At 40.6% G+C, this 25,937-nt stretch overlaps 1 protein-coding gene across 1 annotated transcript in view; it reads right to left on the bottom strand.

Annotated features, from left to right (window-relative positions):
- Positions 1 to 25,937, bottom strand: part of LOC126237544 (sodium-independent sulfate anion transporter-like) — a 71,754-nt gene that overhangs the window by 19,837 nt on the left and 25,980 nt on the right. The window contains exons 5-8 of the mRNA XM_049947730.1: positions 20,914 to 21,091; positions 20,612 to 20,788; positions 17,679 to 17,840; positions 7,261 to 7,401 (exon numbers count right to left, since the gene is read on the bottom strand). Of these exons, the coding sequence (XP_049803687.1) occupies positions 7,261 to 7,401; positions 17,679 to 17,840; positions 20,612 to 20,788; positions 20,914 to 21,091 (658 nt within the window). The remainder of the gene's footprint in view (positions 1 to 7,260; positions 7,402 to 17,678; positions 17,841 to 20,611; positions 20,789 to 20,913; positions 21,092 to 25,937) is intronic.

Below are 25,937 nucleotides of genomic sequence, written 5' to 3'. Positions count from 1 at the left end.
TTCTTTACCTCACTGTTTCTTTTCCAGCACACTAGTTAGAAATTATTAACTTGAATGTCAGTGTTTGACAAATTATTGGACAAACTGACATCACCTGGTAATGCAGTCAGTTGCAGAGTCACTAGCTGTAGCTCATAAGTTACGTGATACAGGCATTTGTACCTAAGCTTCATCTGTTGAACTACACTTCCCCTATCACACAGCGGTCATTCACATTGGAGCCCACACCACTATCATCCCCCCCCCCCCCTCCACCATTGCCTCTCACACCGTACCATGTCCGTCAACACGCACACAGGTCAGGGTACCTTGTGCACACTTTTCATGATGAAATGACATACTGATAACAGAAAAATTTCAGTTTCTTCTAAACAAAATCATCATCACTGGTAAAGAGTGTGAAAACAAGATCAGTGTCGAAAAAGCAAATATAATAGTCAGCACAAAGAGAGAAGGTGACATGATTATCAATTTAGATGGGAACATACTACAGAGAGCTACTAGGAGTGCGTTCTAGAAAAAGAAAAATGATATGATGGTGAAGAGATGAAAACCAGAATTAGCACTAAGTGGGGAGCATTTTAAAAAACTCAGGAACTTGACTTATAATTGCTTTCTTCAATTTAACATGCATTGACAAATAGTAAAATGTTATGTGGTATTGATAATGCTGTATGAAGTAGAATCTTGGAGAATTACAACATAATCCTTGAGCAGAATGAAAGCTTTTTGTATGTAGGCCTAAATGTGGCCACATGTATAAACTGGCTCATGCAGACCTTAGGGAAAAACTGTTTGAGTTCTGGAGAAATGTTGGAACATGTGAGGTACCTGAGAATATATGTTGAAAAAGGGCAAGCCTACATTTATAGCACTATTGAAGAAATGTTTTGACAATGTTTGGTGGAATACACTTCATGAAATTTCAAAGATAGCAGGGACAAAATACAGGAAGAAAAGGTTTATCTGTAACTTGTGCAGGAATGACGTTGCAGTTATAAGAGTTGAAGGGCATGAAAAGAAAGCAGTTGTTGTTAATGAGTGAGACAAGCCTAGTTTCAACATTATCTACTCTCTGCACTCTGCAGTCAAAAGAGGAAACCACAAAAAATATTTTTAAAGGGAATTAAAGTATAGAGAGAAGAAATAAAAACTTTTGAGGTAATGAGACACCAAAATTGGTAGATGAATTTTGCTATTTGGGCAGTAAAATAACTGATGATGGCTGAAGCAGAGAAGATGTAAAATGTATACTGGCAACAGCATGAAAAGTGTTTCTAAAAGAGAGAGAGATTTTTTAAATATCAATTATAAATTGAAGTGTTACGAAATCTTTTATAAAATCAATTGTCCAGAGTGTAGCCTTCTATAGAAATAAAACAGACAATAAACAATTCAGATAAGAAGAGAGAATAAGCATTTTGAAGTGTTGTGCTACAGTCCAATGTTGAAGATTAGAGTGATAGAACAAATTACTAATGAGGAGTACTGAATCAAATTAGGGAAAAACAAATTTTTGGCAAAACTTTACTAAAAGAGGGGAGCAGTTGATAGGACACATCCTGAGGCATAAAGGAATCATGAATTATGTAATGGAGGGAAGTGTGTGAAGGAAGGAGGAGATGTGGCTGGTGATAAGCATTGTAGAGGGAGATCAAAGCCTGAATACAGTATGCTGGTTTAAATGTTTGTAGGTTGCAGTAGTTAGGCAGAGATAAAACCTCATGCAGGATACACTAGCATGGACAACTGCATTAGACAAGTATTCAGAAAAAAGATCACAGGAACAACAAAGTGTGAGAGAAGAAAAGAATTAGTTTCAATCCCTATTAAGTTACAAAGAGCCTATCAGCAAGCAGAGATCTGAGAAGAAATAGCAATACATCAACGACTGTGTTAATCATATTAATTGTATTGGTCTGTGGAGCCTAAGTAAACATTGAGATGATCATATAGAATTAGCAGATTGTGAGCTCTGGCATGACACCAGCAAATCAGTACAGCAATAAAGCATGTTGTTCTAGTAAATAACAGCAGTGTGTACACTTGTGACAGCAAAATCAATACAATCTAAAAGGAAAACCACGATAGCTACAGATAGGAACTAAAAGACAAAGAACAAGCTCACTCTTCAACAGTTCCAAAACTGTAGGGCATCATTCTACTGCAAAAAGCAAAAGCTGAAGTCAGAAAAACTAGCATATGTGGAAGCTACAGTAGCTACAAGGAATGGCCCAGTCAGTCCAAAGCTGAAGAATGGATGAAACTGAGTAACTGCATGAAGTAAGACTGCAGGGAGATAGCACACACATGGGCCCAACGGCGTCCTCCCTTCTTTGACCACGAATGAGTATGAGAGGGAAGTTCGTGTTGGTTACACCAAACAACACCAATTTTGCAGCAGTTCGTTTATTCACCTAAACACATCAAAGGCTAACAAAGAACTGACATGGCGGAACAGAACAAAGATAATGCTTAGCTTAGTTCAAAGATGGATGCTCAGGGTCCAAAGACGAACGCATATCGATGCTGGTGTCGACCTCATTGGCACCACATAGCCCCCCCCCCTCCCAGTACGGGGTACTTTTGAGAGGCAGAGGGGGGGGGAGGGGGGGTGAATAAGGTGTCGGCAGGGGTGGTCCGCGGGAGCCGGACCATGGTCAGCTCGACAGCGTCATCGGGGAACTGTGTGGGTAGATGACGTGAAGGAAGGTTCGGCCACCGAACCTGGTAGTTGTTGAAGCGAGCTGGGCATCGTACTGGGCGTGCTGGTCATGCGACGACAGGTAGGCCGGTGGTTCGCGGGTGGAACAGAGCAACGACGACGATGTCTCTGGAGGGTGTGGTGAACACACGAAGCATGTCCAGGTCGACGTCGGGCGGGAGGGGAACACATTTCACCAGGTGGCAGGGAATGGCAGAGGTTGTGTCATGAGCACTGGATGAAGGTAAACACACGACGAACAGTGTATCGTCGTGCAGTATTATTGAGATGTCGTGGATTATGTCCAGGGGGACAGGCACAAACACCTCGAGAGAGGGCACATTCAAGATTGGGGGGGGGGGGCATGAGAAACCTCGACAGGGCGAGGCAGGCGACGATGGTGGTAGTGGTTGGAGCATCATGAGCCACAATAGTGAGTGGCGTGGTCGAGGTCTGTAGGGGGATAGAAGAAGGCTCAACATGAGCAGGCTTAAGTCTGTTGAGAGACTGTAACAGCTGAATCTTTCATCTGGATGACATAGGTCTTGGCTGAGCACCGGAGAACTCGGTACGGGCCAGTAAATGGAGGTTGGAGGGGAGCACAGACAGTGTCATCTCGGAGATTTAGGGACGTGAACCTTAGGGTGGGAATGGCTGCCAGGTGGAGGGATATGGAGGTTGATGAAGTGGCATCTGACGCGGTCCACGAAGGAAGGGAAGTCAGGCAGAAGCGGAAGGGCTCACAAGTTCGCCAGGGAAACAATGTTCTGGCCGTATACAAACTTGGCTATTGTGCCTTTGAGGTCTTCCTTATAGACCGCACGAATGCCGAGTATCACAAGGTGAAGGGCCTCCATCCATAGAGAGTCATGGCAGCGAAGAGCCGCCTTGAAAGTGTGGTGCAAGCGCTCGACTAGCCCATTACTTTGTGGGTGATATGCTGTGGTATGGATGTGCCGGTTGCCGCAAATGTTACAAATCTCATTGAACAGGGCCGACTCAAATTGTCTGCCCTGGTCAGTGATGATAGCTGGACATCCGAAACGCGATACCCATGACTCGGTGAAAGCTCGAGCAACAGTTTCTGCTGTAATATTGGGGAGGGGGACAGCCTCGACCCAGCGAGTTGTTCAGTCGATAGATGAGAGAACATAATGAGAGCCGTTAGAGGGAGGTAGAGGGTCGACAATGTCAATATGAATTGCTGGAAACGCCCAGGAGGGATCGAAAAGGCACCGAGGGGGGGGTGAAGTGTGCTTGTGTACTTTGCATCGTTGGCACGTGACGCAGGAGCCTGTCCATTGCTGGCAGTCCTTGTTGACATTTCTCCACACAAAGCACTCTGCTACGAGGCGGGCAGATGCACGATCATCAGTGTGGGCTAAATTATGCAATACGTTGAAGACAGCTTGACGGAGTGTGGTTGGGATGAGGGGCCGTAACGTGCCTGTACTGTCATCGCACCAGATCTCACCAGAAATGCCAGGGAAGGTGGTGCGGATGAAGTGTAGTGAAGAGGTAGAGTCTGAGATCAGGTTTTGTGTTTTCTCGTCGGCGGGTTGGAGGTTAGGCAGTTCAGAGAGGTCTAACAGCAAATGGATGGTGTCGACTCGTGAAATGAAATCTGCAACTATATTGTCAGCACCCTTTATGTGTCTGACATCGGTGGTGAACTGAGATATGAACTCCATGTGTCTGAAGCGGCAAGGAGGCGGGTCAGCTGGCGGGTTTGTAATGGCCACAGCCAGGGGTTTGTGGTCCGTTAAGACATAGAAAGGGCATTCCTCAACATCAGTCTTAATATGCTTGATTGCTTCGTAGACCGCGAGCGACTCCCTGTCAAATGCGGAATATGTCCTTCTGCAACAGATCTCAATAAAGTGTTATGGCTACTGTTTAGTTACATTACAAATGATCAGGAAAGATTAAATTTATTGATCTGTTTACATATGGATCTGTTGTGTTGGATATGTCTGGCTGCACCTTATCTTCTGAATCCCTGTGGGACTTCACAAATGCTACGAGCAGTGGGGCTAATAGATGGGGGCGCTACATGTATGTTACAGGTTGAGAATTTGGGTTGGGCGGGAAGTGTGTCTGGATGGCTGAAGCGGTTAAGGCATTAACAGACCCACACATCAACACATCAGTAAATTTAATCTTTCCTGATCGTTTGTAATGTAACCAAACAGTAGTCATAACAATTTATTGAGATCTGTTGCAGAAGGTAATATATAACATATTCAATCACTTATTATTCAGCATTATTTCACAATTATGCATTAGTTATAAACTGAGTTTATAAAGTGATGTGGGAAAGACATCTGCTCAGCGGTAGACATTGACAATTTTTAGTTATTTAATTCTTTAGTTTCATGTTCCTTGGATCAATAGCATGATAAATCATAATAATGTGGAATGAGTCAGTTTACATTCACATCACAAATTAATTTGTGAACATGCTGAACATTTATAAGGTTGTTTCCATGGTGTACAGATGTGAGTTAGTAATTCCTACCCAACACCTTCAACACATTGCAATAATAGAAATTCTTATACAGAAAAAAAGAATTGTCACGATGGAACTTTTTCAGTTTGTTTTCAAATTTTACTTTGCGGCTCATCAGACATTTTGTATTACTGGGTAAATTATCAAAAATTTTAGTTACAGCATTGTGCACCTCTTTTTGTGCTAAAGACAGTTTTATGTGGAGTAATGGGTATCATTTTTCCTTCTTGTTTTTCAGCTATGAACATCGTTGTTTCTTTTGACAGCAGTGGATTATTAACAACAAACTTCATGAGACAGTACATGTACTGTGAAGCAATATTCAGAACGCACACCTCCTTAAACAGATGTCTGCAAAATGCACATGAGTGAGCACTACATATTATCCTTACAGCAGTGAAGAAGTTATTTCTTAAAGGTGAGTTATCCCAGAACATCATTCTATATGACATTTTTGAATGAAAATATGCAAAGTATGTCATATAACTGATTTGTCTTTGCATTGATTCTAAGTGCGGATGTGGCTTGATTTTTCTAGTTTACATTCTCATCAATATAGACATGTAAGAATTTTGAAGTTTCCACTCCCTTCATTATTTTCTCTCCATGTGTTGTACTTATCTTTGGGTGTTATCCCTAGATGTGCAGATCTTAAGATGTTGTATTTTTTTACTAAAACTTGATGGTATTTGCCACTATCATACCTCCAATGAAAGAAAAATACATTACTGAAATGTAGGCTAATTTGAAACACAATTCTGTGAACCATTAAAACCCTAGGATATTATCAGCATTACTTATGTTTGACATGGCCCTTTTGTAACTTAACATATGGCACCAATAATACAGTCTCACAGTAGGATTTGGTTTTCTTTATAAGTGCTTTTATCCTTGTCTCACATTGTTTGTTGCTGTCTCCTCTGATTTACTGCATGGTCAGTATGTAAAATCAAACATTTTAAAGTGACACATTTTATTTGTTAATAGATTTCATATTGAGTTTAAGGTCATACTAAAGCTTGATATGAGGCATACATATTAATGTCAAATGTTGCTTCTCCAGTTTGACTAAACACTGGGATGTTTTTGTAAATAACAATGCAAATTAATGAACATATCTAAAAACACTGGGTAAATTATCAAACATTTTAGTTACAGCATTGTGCACCTCTTTTTGTGCTAAAGACAGTTTTATGTGGAGTAATGGGTGTCATTTTTCCTTCTTGTTTTTCAGCTATGAACATCGTTGTTTCTTTTGACAGCAGTGGATTATTAACAACAGACTTCATGAGACAGTACATGTACTGTGAAGCAATAGTCAGAACGCACACCTCCTTAAACAGATGTCTGCAAAATGCACATGAGTGAGCACTACATATTATCCTTACAGCAGTGAAGAAGTTATTTCTTAAAGATGAGTTATCCCAGAACATCTCTGCCCAAACTCTTTGCCTTTACAAATGTCTGCTTGTGTCTGTGTATGTTCGGATGGATATGTGTGAGTGTACGAGTGTATACTTGTCCTTTTTTCCCCCTAAGGTAAGTCTTTCCGCTTCCGGGATTGGAATGACTCCTTACCCTCTCCCTTAAAACCCACATCCTTTCGTCTTTCCCTCTCCTTCCCTCTTTCCTGATGAAGCAACCATTTGTTGCGAAAGCTTGAATTTTGTGTATATGTTTGTGTTTGTTTGTGTGTCTATCAACCTGCCAGCACTTTCGTTTGGTAAGTCACATCATCTTTGTTTTTAGATATATTTTTCCCACGTGGAATGTTTCCCTCTATTATATTCAAATTAATGAACACTTAGACAAAGTGCATATTTTTCCCCCCTGACCTGCCACTCCAATTATTACTTTTGTTTTCATCACACTGTCTCTTTCTAGTTTGGCATTGACAAATTTAAGAGCACTTCAGCTATATGGAGAGATGGATTTAAGCTCCGGGCTACATTTTTAATCAGACAACTAATTCATCTATTGACCTTTTGAATGTCTTGCTCTGTACATTGATAGATAAATTAACATATTTTAGCTTGTGAATACTTACTCTTTGTCTTCCAGATTGGGACAACAACTCTGACCTCAACCATAAATATCACAGCAGCTATGATTATAGCAGCAAGACTTGATTTTGGTATAAAGTAGAAATAATCAGTAAAGAAAAGAAGAGATAAAATCACCAAAAGTCCTGTAAAGAAAAAAAATCTGTGAAGTATTGTCATTTTCATTTCATATTTATAAGTTAGTATTGGAGTATACAACAAATTCACACATCTGATATAGTTACAAATCACTATTTTTTAGTATTAAGTTACAGCAATGATAAATAGAAGAGTGTTAGCAACATCTTTTAATTTCCCACAACAATTTTTTCCATTTGTCTAGAATCTTCCATTCTTACACTTGCAAAAATAGTGCCGAACAATATCACATAAGTGCACATGATTAGTTTGTCAATTAAAAACAAAATAAGCAGGCCTACAGAAATGGAAAACTAAGACATTATTCAGCTATAGTTTGGATTAATTTACATTGTATCTTGAATGAGATAAAGCAAACACACTCGTTGTTTTACTTCGTGGAAATTTTGTCATCATCAACTATCCAGCAATCACTGCCACATGATGGTTTAATCCAAATACTTCCATGCATTATTAGCTGTTAGCGCCCATGTTGCTCCTCTGTTTTAGCTAATCACCTACCCACCAGTAGGTCATCATCTCATTCTTTTCTTATTTCTTGAATCCAACAGAGAGATTCCGTGTACCATATATCACATTCTTGGCTACATGTCTTGAAGACTTAATTATGGTCAATTGGGGTGATCCACTTCAATTTGTTCTCCAGTTCATCTGCTTATTTCTTTTACTGGCCTATTCAGTTATTATCTTCAGCTTCACTAAATATAATAACTCATCAACTGGCTCTATATCTCCATTGTTAAAGTCTCCAATATTCCTTTTAGTGTGTTGATTATACATTACTTCACCCTTATTATAGCTTCAGTTCTCCCATTTGTTGAAGAAGATTATCTACACTAGAGACAAACAATACAATGTTAGCAAGAAACTGAAGTTGGTCACGGTATGTTTCAATTAATCCATAGTCATTCTTAATTTTCACAGCTTAGAGATATGAAAAGGTACTGTAGAGCTATTGACAGTATATCTACATCTACATAGATACTCATCAAGCCACTGTATGGTGCATGGCAAGGGTACCCTGTACCACTACTAGTCATTTCCTTTCCTGTACCACTTGCAAATAGAGCGAGGGAAAAATGACACTCTATATGCCTTCATATGAGCCCAAATTTCTCGAATCTTATCTTCATGGTCCTTACATGCAATATATGTTAGTGGCAGTAGAAGTGTTCAGCAATCAGCTTCAAATGCCGGTTCTCTAAATTTTCTCAATAGTGTTTCTTGAAAAGAATGTTGCCTTCTCTCCAGGGACTCCCATTTGAGTTTCTGAAGCATCCCATCTACATCTACATCTACATCTATACTCCGCGAGCCACCTTACGGTGAGTGGCGGAGGGTACTTATTGTACCACTATCTGATCCCCCCTTCCCTGTTCCATTCACGAATTGTGCGTGGGAAGAACGACTGCTTGTAAGTCTCCGTATTTGCTCTAATTTCTCGGATCTTTTCGTTGTGATCATTACGCGAGATATATGTGGGCGGTAGTAATATGTTGCCCATCTCTTCCCGGAATGTGCTCTCTCGTAATTTCGATAATAAACCTCTCCGTATTGCGTAACGCCTTTCTTGAAGTGTCCGCCACTGGAGCTTGTTCAACGTCTCCGTAACGCTCTCGCGCTGACTAAATGTCCCCATGACGAATCGCGCTGCTTTTCGCTGGATCATGTCTATCTCTTCTATTAATCCAACCTGGTAAGGGTCCCATACTGATGAGCAATACTCAAGAATCGGACGAACAAGCGTTTTGTAAGCTACTTCTTTCGTCGATGAGTCACATTTTCTTAGAATTCTTCCTATGAATCTCAACCTGGCGCCTGCTTTTCCCACTATTTGTTTTATGTGATCATTCCACTTCAGATCGCTCCGGATAGTAACTCCTAAGTATTTTACGGTCGTTACCGCTTCCAATGATTTACCACCTATGGCATAATCGTACTGGAATGGATTTCTGCCCCTATGTATGCGCATTATATTACATTTATCTACGTTTAGGGAAAGCTGCCAGCTGTCGCACCATTCATTAATCCTCTGCAGGTCTTCCTGGAGTACGTACGAGTCTTCTGATGTTGCTACTTTCTTGTAGACAACCGTGTCATCTGCAAATAGCCTCACGGAGCTACCGATGTTGTCAACTAAGTCATTTATGTATATTGTAAACAATAAAGGTCCTATCACGCTTCCTTGCGGTACTCCCGAAATTACCTCTACATCTGCAGATTTTGAACCGTTAAGAATGACATGTTGTGTTCTTTCTTCTAGGAAATCCTGAATCCAATCACAAACCTGGTCCGATATTCCGTAAGCTCGTATTTTTTTCACTAAACGTAAGTGCGGAACCGTATCAAATGCCTTCCTGAAGTCCAGGAATACGGCATCAATCTGCTCGCCAGTGTCTACGGCACTGTGAATTTCTTGGGCAAATAGGGCGAGCTGAGTTTCACATGATCTCTGTTTGCGGAATCCATGTTGGTTATGATGAAGGAGATTTGTATTATCTAAGAACGTCATAATACGAGAACACAAAACATGTTCCATTATTCTACAACAGATTGACGTAAGCGAAATAGGCCTATAATTATTCGCATCTGATTTATGACCCTTCTTGAAAATGGGAACGACCTGCGCTTTCTTCCAGTCGCTCTGTACTTTACGTTCTTCCAGAGATCTACGATAAATTGCTGATAGAAAGGGGGCAAGTTCTTTAGCATAATCACTGTAGAATCTTAAGGGTATCTCGTCTGGTCCGGATGCTTTTCCGCTACTAAGTGATAGCAGTTGTTTTTCAATTCCGATATCGTTTATTTCAATATTTTCCATTTTGGCGTCCGTGCGACGGCTGAAGTCAGGGACCGTGTTACGATTTTCCGCAGTGAAACAGTTTCGGAACACTGAATTCAGTATTTCTGCCTTTCTTCGGTCGTCCTCTGTTTCGGTGCCATCGTGGTCAACGAGTGACTGAATAGGGGATTTAGATCCGCTTACCGATTTTACATATGACCAAAACTTTTTAGGGTTCTTGTTTAGATTGTTTGCCAATGTTTTATGTTCGAATTCGTTGAATGCTTCTCTCATTGCTCTCTTTACGCCCTTTTTCGCTTCGTTCAGCTTTTCCTTATCAGCTATGATTCGACTACTCTTAAACCTATGATGAAGCTTTCTTTGTTTCCGTAGTACCTTTCGTACATGATTGTTATACCACGGTGGATCTTTCCCCTCGCTTTGGACCTTAGTCGGTACGAACTTATCTAAGGCGTACTGGACGATGTTTCTGAATTTTTTCCGTTTTTGTTCCACATCCTCTTCCTCAGAAATGAACGTTTGATGGTGGTCACTCAGATATTCTGCGATTTGTGCCCTATCACTCTTGTTAAGCAAATATATTTTCCTTCCTTTCTTGGCATTTCTTATTACACTTGTAGTCATTGATGCAACCACTGACTTATGATCACTGATACCCTCTTCTACATTCACGGAGTCGAAATGTTCCGGTCTATTTGTTGCTATGAGGTCTAAAACGTTAGCTTCACGAGTTGGTTCTCTAACTATCTGCTCGAAGTAATTCTCGGACAAGGCAGTCAGGATAATGTCACAAGAGTCTCTGTCCCTGGCTCCAGTTCTGATTGTGTGACTATCCCATTCTATACCTGGTAGATTGAAGTCTCCCCCTATTACAATAGTATGATCACGAAACTTCTTCACGACGTTCTGCAGGTTCTCTCTGAGGCGCTTAACTACTACGGTTGCTGATGCAGGTGGTCTATAGAAGCATCCGACTATCATATCTGACCCACCTTTGATACTTAACTTAACCCAGATTATTTCACATTCGCATTCGCTAATAACTTCACTGGATATTATTGAATTCTTTACTGCTATAAATACTCCTCCACCATTGGCGTTTATCCTATCCTTGCAGTATATATTCCATTCTGTGTCTAGGATTTCGTTACTGTTCACTTCCGGTTTTAACCAACTTTCCGTTCCTAATACTATATGCGCACTATTTCCTTCAATAAGAGATACTAATTCAGGAACCTTGCCCTGGATACTCCTGCAGTTTACCAATATTACGTTAACTTTTCCTGTTTTTGGTCTCTGAGGACGGACGTTCTTTATCAACGATGATAATGTTCTCTCTGGTAAGCCGTCAGGTATTTTATCGTTTCGCCCAAGGGGGGGTCCCTCTAACCTAAAAAACCCCCGTGTGCACGCCACACGTACTCTGCTACCCTAGTAGCTGCTTCCGGTGTGTAGTGCACGCCTGACCTGTCTAGGGGGGCCCTACAGTTCTCCACCCAATAACGGAGGTCGATGAACTTGCAACCATTATAGTCGCAGAGTCGTCTGAGCCTCTGGTTTAGACCCTCCACACGGCTCCAAACCAGAGGACCGCGATCGACTCTGGGCACTATGCTGCAGATATTAAGCTCAGCTTGCACTCCGCGTGCGATGCTGGTTGTCTTCACCAAATCAGCCAGCCGCCGGAAGGAACCAAGGATGGCCTCAGAACCCAAGCGGCAGGCGTCATTCGTTCCGACATGTGCTACTATCTGCAGCCGGTCACATCCAGTGCGTTCAATAGCTGCCGGAAGGGCCTCCTCCACATTACGGACGAGACCCCCCGGCAAGCACACAGAGTGCACACTGGCATTCTTCCCCGACCTACCCGCTATTTTCCTGAGGGGCTCCATAACCCGCCTAACGTTGGAGCTCCCTATAACTAATAGGCCCGCTCTCTGTGACTGTCGGGACCTTGCCGGAGAATCGGCCACTGGCCCAACAGGCGAGGCATCCTGTGGTGACTCGGAAACGATGTCATCACCACTAGGAAGCACCCCGTACCTGTTGGAAAGGGGTAAGGCAGCTGCCACGCGGCCAGATCCCACCTTCGCCTTTCGGCCAGGCACGCGCGAGCCCACCACTGTCCGCCATTCACCCTGGAGTGATGGCTGACCGGTAAGATGCTCACTGCCGGAAGACGCAGCGACATCAGGGGTTCCATGTGATTCCAAGGCCACCGAAGTAGGCATAGGACTCACCACAGTTGCCCCAACGCCACTACGAGCCGACGCCTGCGCCTCGAGCTCGATGAGCCTAACAGACAAAGCCTCCACCTGCCCCCGAAGAGTGGCCAATTCTCCTTGCGTCCGCTCACAACAACCACAGTCCCTACACATGACTATGTTTACCCTACTCTATACGGTGACAAATTCCCAAGATAATCTTCTGATGAGCTACTCTGATAATCAAGAAACACTCACTGAAATACGAGACGCGAAAACTACGCTAGGTTTTCCCAGAAAAACTATTTAAAAGCTAAGCGCAGCAAATAAGTACAAAAACGCTTTATACAAACAGTACTCGCTGCTGCTGGTGCTCTCGCTCTGGCTGTCACAAGACAACTGCTGATTCAAGTGACTAGTGGCTAACGGCCGCGAAACAAACAAAAGACGGTTTTAGGGCGCTTTCTGTTCTAAACGATCAAGAAAACACTAAGAAATCTAACACGAAAACTACGTAAAGTTTTATCAAGAACTGTTAGTTACTATGCAGAGCAGATAAACACAAATAGAATCCCTTCCTTAGTGGAAGGTCGTAAACAAAATGCAAAATAAACGCTTTATACAAACAGTACTCGCTGCTGCTGGTGCTCTCGCTCTGGCTGTCACAAGACAACTTACGTGTTGTTTGAACCTACCGGTAACAAATCTGGCAGCCTGCCTCTGGATTGCTTCGATGTCTTCTTTCAATCCGACCTGGTATGGATCCCAAACACTTGAGCAGTACTCAAGAATAGGTCGCACCAGTGTCGTATATGTGGTCATCTTTACAGGTGAACCACTTTCTCCTAAAATTCTTGCTATAAACTAAAGTCAACCATTCACTTTCCCTGCCACAGTTCTCACATGCTCATTCTATTTCATATAGCTTTGCAACATTACACTCAGATATTTACATGACGTCTGCCTGCTTAGCTGTGTGCTAACATGCTTGCCTCCCATGCAAGCGGGCCCGGGTTCAGTTTCCGGCCAGGTTGGAGATTTTTCTCTGCTAGTGCACTGGGTGTTGTGCTGTCCTCATCATCATTTCATCCTCATCACTGGCAAGCAAGTCGCCCAATGTGGCTTAAACTGAAATAAGACTTGCACTCGGTGGCCAAGCTCCCCCACAGGGGGCCTCCTGGCCAACAGTGCCATATGCTCATTTCATTCCATTTAAATGACTTCGCTGTGTCAAGCAGGACACTAGTAGTATTGTAAGTGAATGTTACAGGTTTGTTCTTTCTGCTCACCTGTGCTAACTTTCAATTGTTCGCATCTAGAGCTAGCTGCCAGAATGTTTCAGAATCTGCCTCTGTTACATGATAATCTAATCCCAAAATACAATATTCTCTAATAATCATAGCAAAAATATGTGGATTTCAACACCTAAAGTCATTATTGTAGAGTTTCTCATTGCCTGACTTCTCTTATGATTCTGAATTTCCTTTTATTGTGATGACATCCTGTGTAAGCTGTCAGTATACCAATACACACTAAATCAATGCTTTTGTTTTTAATGACTGTGAGTCCCAGTCATGGTAAAATAGAACTGAAAGCTTTCCAAGATGCAATGAATCACACAAAGTGATAATATACATTAATTTTCCATAATTTCATTCACAATTTGTGAAAATAAGCTTACCAGTCATCCCACTAGCCTACCTTTACAGTTTCAGTTATACAAAGTAACCACTTTCAAGTTACAGTCATGCATACAATTTTGATCTTTAAGAATGTTTCAGAATCTGCCTCTGCTACGTGATAATATAATCCTAAAACACAATATTCTTTAATAATTATAGTAAAAGTATCAAGCCATGATTGTATAGATTCTTCCACCCAACTCTTGACTTCCCAGTTAGTCTTCTTCTGACCTACTGCATACTGAGATGATCACTCATAATTTTGAAACTTCCTGGCAGATTAAAACTGTGTGCCGGACCGATACTCAAACTCGGGACCTTTGCCTTTCGCAGGCAAGTGCTCTACCAACGGAGCTACCCAAGCATGACTCACACCCTGTCCCCACAGCTTTACTTCTGCCAGTACCTCCCCTCCTACCTTCCACACTTTACAGAAGCTCTCCTGCGAACGTTGCAGAACTAGCACTCCTGAAAGAAAGGATGTTGCACAGACATGGCTTAGCCACAGCCTGGGGGATATTTCCAGAATGAGATTTTCACTCTGCAGCGGAGTGTGTGCTGATATGAAACTTCCTGGCAGATTAAAACTGTGTGCCGGACCGAGACTCGAACTCGGGACCTTTGCCTTTTGCCGGCAAGTGCTCTACCAACTGAGCTACCCAAGCACGACTCACGCCCCATCCTCACAGCTTTACTTCTGCCAGTACCTCACCTCCTACCTTCCACACTTTACAGAAGCTCTCCTGCGAACCTTGCAGAACTAGCACTCCTGAAAGAAAGGATATTGCGGATACATGGCTTAGCCACAGCCTGGGGGATGTTTCCAGAATGAGATTTTCACTCTGCAGCAGAGTGTGTGCTGATAAGAAACTTCCTGGCAGATTAAAACTGAAGTTTCATATCAGTGCACACTCCGCTGCAGAGTGAAAATCTCATTCTGGAAACATCCCCCAGGCTGTGGCTAAGCCATGTCTCCGCAACATCCTTTCTTTCAGGAGTGCTAGTTCTGTAAGGTTCGCAGGAGAGCTTCTGTAAAGTGTGGAAGGTAGGAGGCGAGGTACTGGTAGAAGTAAAGCTGTGAGGCCGGGGCGTGAGTCGTGCTTGGGTGGCTCAGTTGGTAGAGCACTTGCCCGCGAAAGGCAAAGGTCCCGAGTTCGAGCCTCGGTTCGGCACACAGTTTTAATCTGCCAGGAAGTTTCATATCAGCGCACACCGCACTGCAGAGTGAAAATCTCATTCTCGACTCATAATTTTGCCTAATTAATGAATGAGGTACTGTATGTTATGAATAAAATCCTCATCATTAGATCAAAGTAGTCATCACCATAACTGGAGCTGATCTAAGTATTTGTCATTACCATAAATGGTTCTCATGTAAGTACTAAGAGTAGTTGGATAAATGTGGAAGTAGGTCTGCATGAAAAGCTATCCATGCTTATCTCAACTGTGAATCATCATAAACTGAATGCTAGAAGACATGTAGCCTTCATTATGAGGGTGAGGTATTTCCACATATTATTTACTATAGTGCAGGTAAGAGTTTGATAACTAGACTACAGTCAGTAAAATAAGTGCAAATGTCATGGCTGTGATAATAGTCTGCACTGAATAGTAGAAGAATGTGTCCAGGTATGTGCAGTCTTTCACCACATAAATGAAGCAGAGATTCTCTGAGGAAATTACATAGCTTCCGTCACATAATTCATAGTACTTCTTTTGCCCATATTGTTGGGAAAACATATCTCTAATACTGATATCTCAGATTCAGGTCTTTATTTTTGTGTATTTTGTCAGCTGAGTCTCAAGCATAACCTGAATATATTCTATCTTAATTTTTTCTTACTTTTATTTATGATTGTTTCTGTATTTTGCATCCTTCAATTAAGTAAGGTGCCAAAATATCAAGAAAAATAGTGATAGGTAACTGAAACAACAGGGTGTTTCGCATGCAATGCCTGGGAAGCCCACTGCCCGCACAGTAGATTTACCAGTTGCTGCCCCTGTATCTCCTGCAAGAAAGCTGCGAGCGCTTCCCCTGAGTGTTTCATGTATGATGCGTGCACTGAGTCTGAGACTTCCCATGCCATATGATTGACCGTATAGGTTTTTTCTTTTGATTTTTTTTTTTTTGTCAAGTTTCCATTTGCTGTGGTAGACACCAAGGATCAATGAATGTTTCTTGTTTTGAACTATGCAAAAACAGAATCTTTTGTGGAATGTCAGCTTACATTCATACAAAAATTTCCCAGGTGCACGTTCCCTGCGGTGCAGTGATACATAGATCAGTAAAGAAATTTAAAGAGACTGAATCCATGTTAGGCAAACAAAGGTCAAGAGAAACCAGTGTTTTAATTGAAAATAAATTTGGTGAGGTAGGAGAGGCCTCAGGAAGAAGTCTAAGAAAGTCATTGCACCATGTAGTACTTCACACTGGTGTGGTGGAAGCATCTCCTCATAGCACTGTGCACAAACTCAGCACTGAAACCACACAGAATAACAGTAGTGCATTGAATGACTAACTTAGATACTGTTACTCAATGTTGTTTTGCAACTGGGTGTTACAGTCTGTGTATGATGGGGAGGTTGATCCTGAAATGCTCTTTCTTCTGATTAAGCATGGCAGTATTTGTGAGGGTATGTAAATTCATGGAACAATCAATGCTGGAGGTCTGAAAATCCTCATTAATTACAGCAATGGCCTCTGCATGATGTGAAAACAGGATCATGGTGTGCAACTAGGCAGTTAGTTCAAGATGAATTATTGGACCTATCTTTTTCCATGAAACAGTGACTTCTGATAGCTATATGAACAGTAGACTGAATACTTTTTTTTTAGTGAACTAACACTTAGTGAAGAGATCTATGGTTATTTCATGCAAAACAATGCAAGACCACACACTGCCAGTGTGCCACTACATTAATACGAAGTGTTTTTGGTGATAGGACAGTTGATTGGCCTTCCATTGTATACATCTAATTCCATGTAATTTTTATCTTTGGGGAATGTAAATGATAAGGTATAGGCAAGCAACCACCATACACTCTAAGTCTGGGTTCAGCTAGTCGTTTCCCAAATTGCAACAGGTGAAATTCGACGAGCATTTGGTAATGTGTTCAGAAGATGTCAGGCTGCTATTTCCATACAGGGGCATCATTTTGAGCAACTGCTGTAAAGGTAAGCTTAATTTAGTCAGATTGCATCATAATTTACATCCAACTCAGGGGAAGTGCACGCAGCTGTCCTGTGGGAGGTGTAGGGAACCAAGATCCAGTACATATGCTGTGTGAGCTGTGAGCTTCCCCCAGACATCTATGTGAAACACCCGTTATAGAAAATATGGCAAAGACACAATAAAAAATAAATAAGTAAAAAAAATGTAAAGAGAATAAATAAATAAGTAAATTATTGAAATGAAAGATAACAAAGTGTAGGAAAGTGAATAGCTGTGAAAACTTTGCTGTGACTTCTTGGAACATTTACTTGATAGGTGAAGCCAGTGATCCACTAAAACAAAATTACATCTGCTGAACAGGTTTTGATTACAATGTATGATTTGAATTTAAAGCACAAGCACCTGTGTAAAGCCCTCCAAGTGTTGTCCTGACTCCGCTTGAATTGTTAACAGCACTGCGAGCAAGGGCTCCAGTTCCTGGGAAGCCTTGGACAAAAGAGTTACCAATATTGGAAATACCAATGGCAAGTAATTCTTGTGTGGCGTCTATAGGTTTACCATTAGCTGAAAAATAAAACAGACTGATGTAACAGTGCTGTTATATAACTCTTGTAATTAATTATGTCAACACATGTGAACGGTAAGTACTATAGCAGAGATGTTTGAAATTTATTGCTTTAAAAAATATTCAAGAAACGATACTGACTAAGGAGAAAGAAATATAAAGAAAAAGCATATTGCCAAATTCTTTCAATAATTTTCAACACACTATCTCAGAAAACGAGTAACCTCTGCTTCTTAAATTACTGAATATGAAACAAATGTAATTAGTAACATCCGTTGTTGTAAAAAAGAAAGTGTGGGTTGACACTGTGATTAGAGCCCAGAACTTTCATTTGGGAGAAGTGCGGTTCAAATTCCCAACTGGACTTGCAGATTTAGGTTTTTTATCGCTTCCTGAATCAATTAAGGCAAACGCCAGGACGGTTCCTTTGAAAAGGACACGAGCCAACCTCCTTCCCTGTCTTTGTTCTGTAGGATCATCTGCTTTGTATCTAATGATAAAAATTCAAGTTTGCACCTGTCCATTGAAATTTAGGTTTTCAATAGTTTCCATGAATCGGTCAAGGTGCGTGCCAGGATGGTTCCTTTGAAAATGATGTAGCTAGTTTCCTTACCCATCCTCACCATATTGGATCATAAGCTCCATATCTAATAATGTCTTTTTAAAAATAATAGCTCACACAACAAAGTCTTTTAATGTAAAGATTTTATTATCTGATATTAAAATGTTGACCACAGCATAGTAATTATTCTTCAACTCAAGTATATTAAAGTGATAATTTTTGAATGAAACTAGAAGAGGAAAAAATGTTCGTCTTGAGATGGCACACCTGCTTTCATGGACACTGCAAGCATCAAAGAAATATTTAACTCATATGACTGAGTACCAGTAATCATGTGTATAAACTCATGAATGATGATAATAAAGGCAAATGAGAGTACACTCTCAAGTTGTTAATTGCCTTTCCAAAGATGAAGGAAGGATGAACAAATGGGAATTAGTGAGAATAAATATTGTATGGAATAATAGGCAATAGATAATCCCAAGGCAGACATACTTTCGTGAATGTTGGAGTGTGACACACTTTGATAATTTTTCTCAGTCTTCGGTTTTTGCTTTACCTTTTCTTTCTTTTGAATCTTTTCCTTTTCTATAAGCTTTTTCTTCAGTTGGTCTCTGTTCCATTTTCATTCTTACTTGCAGTTTTTCCTCTCCATTTTTTAACTTACTGATCACCTTGCCTCTCATTTCTAAATTATTATATACATAGTTACCCTGTGATCTAAATCTTCAGAAACCCATTTCTGTAGTTTGAAAGAACAAACAGCACACAAAAACTTTTTTGTCAATAGTATAGTGTTGAAGCACTGGTATGACTTTTTCTCTAAGTTCTGCTAACTAGATGTGGATTCTTTTTTGCATTTTTCCTCAGATGACTACTTTATCTCAAGGACAATATTATGGGAGGGATAAATTTCTACTGACCATATGGAGGAGGTACTGGGTAACAGACAAGCACAACAAAAACACTGCTGTACATTCAGGTTTTTGGTGAAGAGGCCTTCTTCTAAAGTAGAAAACACAAATAATTTCAGGCAAGCACAAGTCGCACACACGTGACCACTGTCTCTGGACACTGAAGCCAGACTGCAATTACAGTCTGTCCTCAGTGGCCAGAGACAGTGGTCATGTGTGTGTGAGTTGTGTTTGTGTGAATGTGTGTGCATTTTCTTCTTCAGAAGAAGGACTTTTGGCTAAAAGCTTAAATGTATAGCAGCCTTTTTGCTGTACCTGTGTTCAACTCAGTGTCTCCTCAATAAGGTGAGTAGTAATCTATCATTTTCATAATATTGTCACTATTGCATCCTGGATTTCATTGTTTGATTTTTATTTTATCCCAATGGTGTTACATGATTTTCAGGTTCATGTTGGGGGTTTGAAATGGATCATTCAACAAGACAGCTTAATTTTCTTCATCCCATGAAACAGCTGGCTCTTGCATTGTGGCGTGGAACTTTATTGCATTGGTACAGAAAACTGGTACTGAACAAAACTAATGGTCAATACCCAAACCAAGCAGAAGAGCCTCAGAAAATCAAACAACATCCACCAAATTTCAATGTTACCACAACACAGTGCAATAAATGTCTTCCACTGTATATCTTACAGATAAACACAGAAATGTCTGACTGCCCCTTAAGATTATGATTTATGTTTGAGTTTAGTGCTTCCCTAATATTTCCACTTTACTGTATCAAAAATGAGGCATTGGTCTCACATGCATTATATGCAATCTTCCTGACAGGACAAATGGGAACTATGGCACTGGCTCCTTTTTAACTAGCTCAGCACTCTATTGATTCTTTCTGACAGAAGAAGAATATACAGTGTTGATTCACGGTGTGTGAACTTGGACATTCTTGGATGCTTATTAAGAGTAGGCTACGTGGGTTGACTAGGACCTCTAATCACGATATGTATTACCCATTGGTGGCATTTCATTGCGATTTATCCTAACACTCTGACAAACCATGTCTTTTGTGAGAAAAAATATTGCTTAATACTAGAATAGTTCTGTCTCTACTAACATCTTCCTTCTTTTGGTAGGTGAAGGGACCTAATGTGCTGCATGTTGCTTCTGTTCATGTATATCTGTTGTCACAACTTAAGCAAAAGTTTTTTTCTGTCATAATGTAACTAGAAGGCCTTTCAGTACAGCTGAAGAAAGGGGTAAAATCAAATAACATTGTGTAAGAAGACCTGAACTTACAGAATGCCTTGCAAACAGCAATATTTTCCAGTAGCGCTACAAGAGGTACAACAAAAATTCCAGATCCAAGGTTGGAACACATGTCACCAAATGAATATGTGACTGTGGAATTTCCTGTCTCCAATGTCACAGTAAATGGTGGCAAGTGAAAAGCTGGAAGTCCAGGAGGTATGGGACCTAAAGAAAAAGGAAATTCACATATTAGTCTAAGTCATATGCAGTTTTATTAGTGCTGCAGAACTGAGTAGCAAGTTTTCTTGTTTCACAAAATTTCTAAATGATTAATGAATTTAGAAACAAACCTATTAAGTTAAGAGGTGCATCTCCTGAGAGTGATAGCTGATATCCTATGACACCACATATAATCACTAGGATAGCATTGCGAGAAGTCCCAATAAGCCAAATAGCTTTATTTAGAATCCTATGGGTAGTTGTCTTCTTTTCATCTTCTTTTGGTCCTATTTTAAAATTCGCCAATACCTGTAACAACCAAATTTGTCCATGAATGCAATTACTGTAAAGCACTAAAATAAGAATCTAAGAGTTCAGTTTGTTCATCTACATCCTGCCTTATGCTTTGTTCAGATGCCTTCTGTAACAGTGTGCACGATAAAAATGTCATTGCAATGGCAATGGACAGTGCACCACTGGCAGTGTGCCATGAGACACTGCAGCCTGGACAGTCATTCTCCCACATCTGTCTGCAGCACGTACTTCAGGATGGGTGAAGATCATTTAGCATTGATTTTCTCATTAGTTTAAAGTAAATGTGGCAAGTATTATTTGATGAACTGAAAGCAATAGTTTTCTGAGCAGCAAACTGTGCTGCATTGTTATTAGTGGGGGAAAAATATGTTTTCTGAATATGTGAATTATTTAGGAATAAAGGAGATGACTCACCAAAAGGGAGAAGCTATGCATCAACGATAGGTACACATTTTTATGAGCATTAAAACAGACAGTAATCTTGAGGAACTCATTAATCACATACTCTCAGATGTGGTTAATTGGTTCAAGGTGAATGGTCTCTCATTAAATTCCAGTAAGACCAGCTTTATTCAGTTCTGTACAAAAACAGAAAAAGAGAGAGAGATAAGTGTGACATGTGGTAATCAGCCAATAGAAAGAATGGAAACTATGAAATTTCTTGGAGTGCACTTTGACAAGAAAATGAACTGGTCTTCACATATTATAGATCTCTGTAAGAGGCTCAGCTCAGCTACATATGCTTTACGGGTTGTCACTACATGTGTTGAACCTAACACTACAAAAGTGGCATACTATGGCTATTTTCACTCACTCATTGAATATGGCATTATTTTTGGGGGCAACCAGCCATTAGCAAGGAAAGTGTTCATTGCACAGAAGCGAGCTTTAAGAATTACATGTGGAGTGCACCCAAGAGGCTCGTGTAGAAATAGCTTTCGAAAACTTAAAAATATACACAACTACATGCCAATATATTTTTTCTCTCATGTGTTTTGTTTGTAAAAATATAGAGATATTTCAACCAAACAGTAATTATCATGAGCATAACACACGGAGGAAGAATGACATACACAGCAAGCATAGAAATTTGAGCTTGGCACAAAAAGGTGTCCACTACACTGGAACAAAACTCTTCAATGCTCTTCCTTCTGAAATAAAGACAGAGATTCACAACAAGCGTAAGTTTAAGAAAGCACTAAAAATATTTCTGCTATAAAAAGCTTTTTACAGTCTAGATGAATTTTTAACCAAATAAATTGTAAAATTTTAATATTATATAATACAAGTTGACGTAATGCTACTAAGAATGTTATTTAACTTGAGCTCTGTATCTGTGTGTGCTCTGTATCTGTTTTCTGTAGTGCTTTAATGTATTTTCTTTTTACTGTATTGCTACTCAAAGAATTCACTGTATAAATTTTTATATAATTATGTACTCAAATGTCTGTACATTCTATAAGATTATCATATTGTAGTGTGCGGCTCGTGGTCTTGCGGTAGTGTTCTCACTTCCTGCGGCACGGGGTGCCGGGTTCGATTCCCGGCGGGGTCAGGGATTTTCTCTGCCTCGAGATGACTGGGTGTTGTGTGTCTTTCATCATCATTTCATCCTCATTCACTCGCAAGTCACCGTAGTGGCCTTAAAGAACTTGTGGAGCGGTGGCCGAACCGCCCCGCGACGGCTGTCCCGGCCACCAATGCCATACGCTCATTATTATTATTCATTATCATATTGTATTTGTAAAAAACTGACTCGTTCCACATCCTTGTGAACCCAACACAGTTGGACCTATGGAACATGAAATAAATCAAATCAAATCAAGCAAAAGGTACAGAGCTTGGCTAACTTTCGGAGTGCACTTCCTTTTTCACGCTAGTGGGAAAAACGTGCACACAAACACTCACTCACTCACTCACTCACACTCTCTCTCTCTCTCTCTCTCTCTCTCTCTCTCTCTCTCTCTCTCTCACACACACACACACACACACACACACACACATGCCTGGCTCGTTGCATTGTGCTCAGTTAACTGGAAGTTCATTTCTGGCCCATGGTGAGTATATTGTGGAGGGTGGGGGTGTGGTTTAGGGTGGGGTGAGGTGAGGGATGGAAGGAGGGATGGGTTGGTGGGAAGCATATAGCAGCTTGTGGGAGAATGGGGAGTTGTCTGTGGGTTAGCTAAGAGTGCAGGTAGAGGGGGCAGGTGTCAGACGGCTGGGCATGTGTCCTAGCCTATGAAATCACGTACCTAGCCATCTGTCACCTGTCCCCTCTACCCGCAACCCTATCTAGCCCACAGACAGCTCACAGCTCCCCACTTTCCCATGAGCTGCTAGACACTTCTCCACAACCCCCTCCCTGCCTTCCGCCACTCTCCATCCCTCACTGCACCCCACACCCCCACCCCTCACCAGAACACTCATTGTGGGCCAGGGAAGAGCTGAAAGTTGGCTGAGCACAATATAGGGAGACAGGTGTGTGTGTGTGTGTGTGTGTGTGTGTGTGTGTGTGTGTGTGTGTTTCCTACAAGCTTGAAAAGGAAGTGTATTCCGAAAGCTAGACAAGCTCTCTAGGGTTTGTTTGTATGCCTATTGATGATGCAGCACTTCTGTCTTTCAGTCAGTCATCCCCTTTATTCCTAAACAATTCATAATTCTCAACCAGAACTTTTCTGAAAATTTTGAATGGTATCTGCAACTCTGTGATACTATTGTTAATAAGGCTACATTTCTTTTTTACATGCAAAATGAAAGTATTGTCATCTTATGCTATTTAATAAAAACATTTTCAACACATTGACTGCCATGGTATAGTTTGGTTACCGACCTCTTGGGGCCATTTACTTTTTTTCAATATCCTGCTTTAGTTTGCTTCAAGTAAACCTTTTAAGTGCAAATAAAGTGAAAATATGGCATTTTTGAACCTTTTTTTAATTTCTTTTATGTGAGTTACAAATGATTCACATGGTCCCAGACTAAAGGTACCAGGTGTGTCATTTGCTATGTCACTAATAATTTTAGGTATGTATTCCTGCCAGTTTTTCATTCCACAGCATTATGTGTGTACAGTTCCATTAATGGTTTCCTGCATTGTTCCAATGGTCTTTATTCATGTTGTTTGCTGCGTAACAAAGTGATATTGTGGCAGAAGAAAATGTCTCATTGAAGTTATGAAGATGAACAAAGGTATGTACAGCAGCTTTTAGATGAAGTAATGGACATAAATGATGAAGATTCTGTGTCTTTATTTGGTGATAGCTCAGACAAATTTTTACCAGAGGAGACTGGAAGCAAAACGGGTAGTTCTGATGATAGAATCACATCAGTGAAGGTAGGAAGAAGAGTTTTATGTCCACATTCAGTCAAATAACTGGACTACACAGCTGTAAAAACCAGGCAACAAAGCATTCTAACTGTGTTAGTGCCATAACTATTGCAGAAGATTCAGCGTCAATTGAAGTAAGTGTAATATCAGAAAGTTCTGAAGATGAAGATGACACACTTAGAACAAATTCTAATGAGATTGCCTGGGGGCCCGTTACGTATAAAAATATGAAAAACTTTATATTTATTCATCCCAGTTCTGGTGTAAATGCTTCTGTTGCACTAATTCTCAAAGGCAAGACACCATATGATTTCTTTGAATATTTTGTAACTGATGAAATTTTTGAATATGTGACTCAACAAACTAAGTTGCACATGTAATTTGTACGTGGGAGCAGCCAGTCATAGGTGTACAGTGTGCTACGAAAAAATGAACAATGAATTTGGACTAGAGCAAGCTGTCAAGAAATGCAAACAAACTGCATGGCAATGTAAGACTTGTGACTCATATTTTTGCACAGAGTATTTTTTCATAAAACACAGTGCTTACAGGTGTTAAAGAAACAAAGTGAAATGACCCAAATTTTTCAGTTTCATTGTTGTTGCAGTTAGAGTTGAAGAGCGTAAATAAAACTATGTGATTTGCAATCTGCTGTGTAAGTAATATGTCAAACTAAATAATAAAAAGAAGAAAAGTCCAATACGACTGAGCCATGTGAATTATATATAACTCACAAATTCAAATGTCAATAACTACTCTTCAGCTCTTGAAAACTGTAAACCATGAACATGATTTGTTACTGGGGCCATAACCTACTATAACACCGAGTCACAGTACGCTCCTGTGAGTTACAACTGCACCATGAAGCTTTAAATGGAAAAATGTCCGTGAACTATATTTACTTCACATGGCCCAAAGAGGACACTTCCTGTGAGTTATATTTAAGTCACGTGGCAGTCAATGTGTTAAAGAATATTACCATCCACATGATCCCTATGTGAGTGATATGTAGGAGATTGTAGTATATTCCTAGAGTCATCATTTAAAGCAAGTTCTTGAAACTATGTTAGCAGACTTTCTCAAGACAGTTTACATCTGTCTTCAAGAGTCTGCCAGTTCAGTTCCTTCAGTATCAGTATGATACTCTCCCATGTATTAAACAAACCTGTGACCTTTTGTGCTGCCCTTCTCTGTATTCATTCAATATCCCCTTTTAGTCCTATTTGGTACTGTTCCTGCACTTGAGCAATTTTCTAGAACCAGTTGCATGAGTGATTTGTAAGCAAGCTCCATTGTAGACTGATTGCATTTCCCCAGTATTCTACCAATAAACTGAAGTCTGCCACCTGCTTTACCCATGACTGAGTCTGTGTGATCATTCCATTTCATATCCTAAGAAGGTGTTACACCCACATACTTGTATGAGTTGGTTGGTTTCAACAATCTCTTATTGATGTTACAGTCATTGGATACTATGTTTTTTCATTTTGTGAAGTGCACATTTCTGAACAT

This window comes from Schistocerca nitens, chromosome 2 (assembly GCF_023898315.1).
Source record: "Schistocerca nitens isolate TAMUIC-IGC-003100 chromosome 2, iqSchNite1.1, whole genome shotgun sequence".
In the NCBI taxonomy this organism is placed as follows: domain Eukaryota; kingdom Metazoa; phylum Arthropoda; class Insecta; order Orthoptera; family Acrididae; genus Schistocerca; species Schistocerca nitens.
This window is presented reverse-complemented; position numbering and strand designations above follow the sequence as displayed.